This window comes from Colobus angolensis, unplaced genomic scaffold (genome assembly GCF_000951035.1).
Source record: "Colobus angolensis palliatus isolate OR3802 unplaced genomic scaffold, Cang.pa_1.0 Scaffold198, whole genome shotgun sequence".
NCBI classification, from domain to species: domain Eukaryota; kingdom Metazoa; phylum Chordata; class Mammalia; order Primates; family Cercopithecidae; genus Colobus; species Colobus angolensis.
This window is the reverse complement of record NW_012115132.1, coordinates 1290812-1296954: the sequence shown is the minus strand read 5'-3', so window position 1 is coordinate 1296954 and position 6143 is coordinate 1290812. Positions and strand designations below refer to the sequence as shown.

Genomic DNA, 6143 nt, shown 5'->3' with positions numbered 1-6143 from the left:
AAATTAAATTAAATTAAAAAAAAAAAAAAAGACCTTAATTTCAGTTCTCTTGGATATATACCCAGAAGTGGGATTGCTAGCTCACATTAGAGTTCTGTTTTTAATTTTTAGAGAAATCTCCATACTGTTTTCCAGGGTGGTTGCACCATTTTACATTCCTATCAATGGTATACAAGGATTTCCTTTTCTCCATTTTACATTCCAATCAACAGTATGCAAGGGTTTGCATTTATTAAATGATAAACAACACTCGTTATCATTTGTCTTTTTGACAATAGCCATCCTAACACACATCCTAACCACATTTTCACTGTGGTTTTGAATTGCATTTCTCGGATCATTAGTGACATTAAACACCTTTCCAAATGCCTGTTGGACAGCTGTATGTCTTCTTTGGAGAAATGTCTATTCAGGTCCTTTCTGAATTTTTTTTTTTTTTTGCTATTGAAATGTAAGTCTTTACATATTTTGGATGTTAACCTTTAATTAAATATGAGGTCCCCATTTCGTAAGCTGCCTTTCCATTTTGTTGTTTCCTTTGCTATGCAGAAGCTTTCTACTTTGATGTAGTTCCATTTATTTATTTTTGCTTTTGTTGCCTGTGCTGCAGGTGTCATATACAATAAATCATTACCAAGGCCAATGTCAAGAATATTTTCCCTATGTTTTCTTCTGGAAGTTTTACAGTTTCAGATCTTATCTTTAAGTCTGTAATCCATTTTGAGTTTATTTTTGTGTATGGTGTAAAATAGGGTTCATTGTTTGCATATGAATATTCAGTTTTCACAGCACTATTTATTGAAGAGAATATTCTTTCTCCATTGTGTATTCTTGGCACCCTTGTCAACAATCAGATGAACACAAATGGATGAATTAATTTTTGGGCTCTCCAATCTGTTCTACTGGTCTATGTGTTTTTATGCTAGTATCATAAGGTTTTGATTATTATAGGTTTGTAATACATTTTGAAATCAGGAAGTGTGATGCCTCCAAATGTCCATCTATAGACGAATGGATAAAGAAAGTGTGGTATTTACATATAATCCAATATTATTCAGCCTTAAAAAAGAAAGAAATCCTCCTATATTTGACAACATGAATGATCTTGAAGAACATTATGCTAAGTGAAATATGCCAGACACGTAAGGACAAACACTACAGGATCCCATTTACATGAGGAATCTAAAATGACGAAGCTCATAAAGCAGAGAGTAGAATGGTGGTTTCCAGCAGGGAGGGGGAAATGGGGATGTGTTGGCCAAAGAACATGAAATTTTTGTCATGCAAGTTGAATAAGCTCTAGAGATCTACTGTACAGCATAGCACCTATAGCTAACAACATAGTATTATATACCTAAAAGGTTGCTACGAGGGCAAATCTTATGTTACATGTTATCACAAAAAATAAAACATAGAGGGAAGGAAGAAATTTTTGAAGGTGATGGATATGTTTATGGTATCAACTATGATGATGGTTTCATAGGTATATATTTATCTCCAAATTTATCAAATTGTATACATTAAATATGTACACACCTTTGCATGTCAATACCTCAATGAAGTGCTTTTTAAAGACATACTTCACATGAATAATAAATGTGCATTGAAAGACCTGAAAAACAGAACCTGGCAGCCACCCTTCCACAGGAAGCGTCATGTAACTCAGAAATAACTTGTTATGAGATTTCCTGCTGAACAAGCCTTAAAAAGCACAGTGGAGTAATCCCATATAACACTCTTTTGTGCCACCCAGTGAAGACCCTTGCTTGGTGATTCTACTTGGACTTCAAGACTACAAACACATATGCCTAGTTCATTTCAAAGGGAATGAGATGGAGACCCAGGGAGCTGACTAGATGAGGACCATCTCACAGATGTCACTGTTCCTTGATTATGGATGAGTCTTTTGTTCTTTGTCTCTGTCTTGTTGCTTCATGTTTGGCCATGAATGATCATTAATCTATGTGGCTAAAAATGTGTGGCTATATTCTTAAGGAGCTCTCAGCCTCTGCTGCAATAGTGAGCAGTAATATAACGTGTTGAGCTAATTGTAATTCATTAAAATAGTATCAACTTGCAAACACATCATACCAAACCAAGGCCATGGCTACCTGGTGGCAAGAAGAGGGTATGTGTGAACTGGGCTGAACCAGGCTTCCTTCCTCCTTGGCATGCTGTCATAGATTAAAAGGTCTTTCTCAGTCAGCACAACCAGGGCTGGTTTCCACTGTTTCTCACTCTCCCCTGGCACCTGAAAAAGAAAGCAGAGAACTGTCAGATGACAGCCTGAGAAAAGGATGATTATGAGAAGTTGGCATTCCCCTAATCAGAGGACTCAGCAATACATTGAGTGTCTTTTGGTTTGGTTGCAAAATCAAAATGGAAAGAACCTTGTCTTTATTCCATCCTTCCTGATCCTTGAAAATATCTGTTGTCTCAAGGGCCCTGAAATGTATAGTCAGGACAGCCAAGAAGCAGCCCAGCTGCCACACATGTGTCACTGTTTCTCACCTGCTAGTCAGCACTGAATCTTTATTTCATAGTAGGAGGCAAATGCCTGGGGGAATAAGTACTTCCAGCTGATTCTCTGGTACAGTAGCATTTTTTTTATTATGAAATGGTAAGGTCTAAAAAGTTTTTGAATAAATATCTAAAGGCTCTGAAAAATGTACTATGGTGGCAAATATCTACCCAGACAGAGTGAGACATCACAGCCTCTTTCCCTAATCTTTTGCTCTTAGATTGGTTCTGTGATTCAGGCATCATCTTGAAACTTCTCTGGTTCTGTTGAATGTCCAGTTCCATTCACCACCCATAATTTATTAACTCAAGAGTTGAGATGACCTGACAGGAATGTGAAAGGATTCTGAAAGTCATCAGTAGGATGATTGGACCAGATGATCTTTGAAAACCCTTCTAATCTGCAGAATCTGTGTAGCTCAGCTCTTATCTCATGAGCCATCCCCTTGGCCTGGTGTTTGCCTTTCCCAAACTTCCTATATGTTCTTCTGTCTATACAGGACATTTGATGGGCCCTAGGATACATCTTTAAGTTCGGTTTAAAAGCTCAGTGAATGCTCAATTCTTGCTACTCAAAATATGGACCATGTTCCAGTAGCATCAGCATCATCTGGGAGCTTGCTAGAGTCTCAGGCCCATCCAGATCTGTTGAATCCAAATCTGCATTTAAACAAAATCTTCAGGTAATCCCTATGCTGATTAAAGAAACACTGCTCCAGATGAGGTTAAGATTGCTTTTGACACTGACAACTAATCCAAGATTTAATGTTGTCATAGCAAGTCACAACTCAAAAATCTATTCAGAATCAAAGTAAATTAGACAGTAAACTAAATAAGTGATAAAGCTAATTTCTTCCCTTTCTAGTCTTACTACTTTAAGTGACACAGTGGAATCTGTATAGAGATACAAGCATGTGTGTAGCTCTTGCTTTAAGCTAACACCCTAGTATGAGGAATGAGCGATAAGAGAATATTTACAAAATGATGTAAGGCTTGAGTTCTGTAGGTCCTACATGTAGGCTTCCTAAGTCTGAGTCTGTTATTTATTGCCTGTGTGACTCTGCACAAGATATTCTCTGTGCTTCTATTTCCTTACTGATAAGGATAATATCATACACAACAGTGATTTTGAGTGCTGACTTGGGAGCTAGCAGGCCTGAACACAAATTTGTGTTACCCAGTTTACGAGCTGTGGGAGTCTTGGGCAATTCAACTAATTTCTTTGTGTCTCAGTTTCTGGATCTGTAAAATGAGAAATAATAGTACCTATAGCAGAGGGTGGTTGTGAAGATTAAATGAGCTAAAATTTGTAGAAATGCTTAATGCAGTGCAGAATAAGCATCATGTAAGTACCTGTTAAGCAGCACTTACCTCATCATGCTATAGTGGGGATTAAATGAGACAGTGTGTGTAATGTGCTTGGCGTGGTAGCTGGCAGATGGTAACACCCTCAGTAAAACACAGGATGGGTAAATTGTGTCAGACACCAATTTTTGAACATGTCAAAAATGGTGTCCTTTGGAAATGGCATCACTATGACAAGGCAATGACTTTCCTTGGGAAAAATTATAAGACAATCCAAGAAGAAGCTTGGTGCTGACAATTTCAATACCTTTTCTTCCCATCCTTTCCAAAGTTCTCCCAGGAAGAACTCATTGCTTGATGATCACCTTTATATTTTAATGCCTCCCTTCCAGCGATTCCAAACAAAAACTGTGCTTCTGAAGAAGTGCCCTCCCCCACTCCCCTGCTGTAAAGCTATTTATACTAGAACATGAATGACTGTTGACATATTCCTCAATTTGTGCATTTTATGCATATTTTAAAAGCTAGCTTTAGCTTATTGCTTTTGTAAAAGGACTTTTTCCAACAGAACAACAGCATCTTCAACAGATCAAAATAAATTGTTAGAAAAGGCAATGTACCAGATCCTGCAAGGTGAATAAAGTATGGTCTCAAGGCATAAAGCGTTTGGGGCGGGGCCGGGGGGAGTTCAGAATAAATTTTTTCCAGCTTCCACATTAAACTTAGTAAATTACTTTTCCAGCTCATTAAATAGGGCTGGAGAAGCTACAAATGATCCTCCCAAAGTGACTATCTTACTTACCTAGTCAGATGCAATCCATTAACTTTGACCGGAATCGGTCATTTAAATGTGAACGCAACTAAGCATCATTCTTCAAAAACAATATTGTTTGCAAAATAAGCCTCAACAGTAAATACCAACAGTATAATGCAGACTTCTCTACTGGTGGAATCACCAACTCACCTGTGTGTCAAGTGGTATATGCAGGTTTAAATAATCCCAAAGCCCTAAAACATTTTGCAGTTCATTGAAAAGTGCTGTGTGGATATGGTAAACTCTGCTGTGAGAGTGTGTCTGGAATTGGTGGGTTCTTGGTCTCACTGACTTCAAGAATGAAGACACAGACCCTCGCGGTGAGTGTCACAGTTCTTAAAGATGGTGTGTTCAGTTTATTCCTTCTGGTAGGTTCATGGTCTTACTGGGTTCAAGGGCGAAGCTGCAAACCTTAGCGGTGAATGTTACAGCTCTTGAAGACCGTGTATCTGGAGTCGTTCCTTTTTCCTGGTGAGTTTGTGGTCTCGCTGGCTTCAGGAGTTAAGCTGCAGACCTTCACCGCTAGTGTTACAACTCTTAAAAACAGCATGGACCCAAAGAGTGACCACTAACAAGATTTATGGTAAAGAGTTAAAGAATAACACTCCTCCACTGTGGAAAGGGATTATAGCAGGTTACCACTGCGGGCTTCAGCAGCCTGCTTTTATTCCCTTATTTGACCCCTCCCACATCCTGCTGCTTGGTCCATTTTAGAGAGCGCTGGTTGGTCTATTTTACAGAGAGCTGATTGGTCCATTTTACAGAGCGCTGATTGATGCGTTTACAATCCCTGAGCTAGACACAGAGTGCTGATTGGTGCATTTACAATCCTCTAGCTAGACATAAAAGTTCTCCAAGTCCCCACTAGGTTAGCCAGATACAGAGTACTGACTGGTGTATTTACAATCCCTGAGCTAGACACAGAGTGCTGATTGGTGCATTTACAATCCTCTAGCTAGACATAAAAGTTCTCCAAGTCCCCACTAGGTTAGCTTGATAGAGAGTAGTGATTGGTGTGTTTACAAACCCTGAGCTAGACACAGTGCTGATTGGTGCGTTTACAATCCTTCAGCTAGACACAGAGTGCTAGACATAAAAGTTCTCCAAGACCCCACTAGGTTAGCTAGATACAGAGTACTGATTGGTGTATTTACAAACCTTGAGCTAGACACAGAGTGCTGATTGGTGTATTCACAATCCCCTAGCTAGGCATAAAAGTTCTCCAAAACCCCACTAGACTCAGGAGCCCAGCTGGCTTCACCTAGTGGATCCCGCACAGGGGCTGCCAGCGGAGCTGCCTGCCAGTCCCAGCACCATACACCCTTACTCCTCAGTCCCTGGAGGGTTGATGGGACTGAGCGCCGCCAAGCAGGCTCCGGCTGTGCAGGAGCCCACCTGGGGGGGTCGGTTCCGGCATGGGGGGCTGCAGGTCCCGAGCCCCGCCCCGCGGGGAGGCAGCTAAGGCCCGGTGAGAACTCGAGCAGTGCCAGCGGGCTGGCACTGC

The 6143-nt window shown here is 40.2% G+C and overlaps 1 protein-coding gene across 1 annotated transcript in view; it reads right to left on the bottom strand.

Moving 5' to 3' along the window:
• Window positions 1-6143, bottom strand: part of SNTB1 (syntrophin, beta 1 (dystrophin-associated protein A1, 59kDa, basic component 1)) — a 336416-nt gene that overhangs the window by 39565 nt on the left and 290708 nt on the right. Inside the window, exon 8 of the mRNA XM_011941097.1 lies at window positions 2112-2251. Within this exon, the coding sequence (XP_011796487.1) occupies window positions 2112-2251 (140 nt within the window). The remainder of the gene's footprint in view (window positions 1-2111; window positions 2252-6143) is intronic.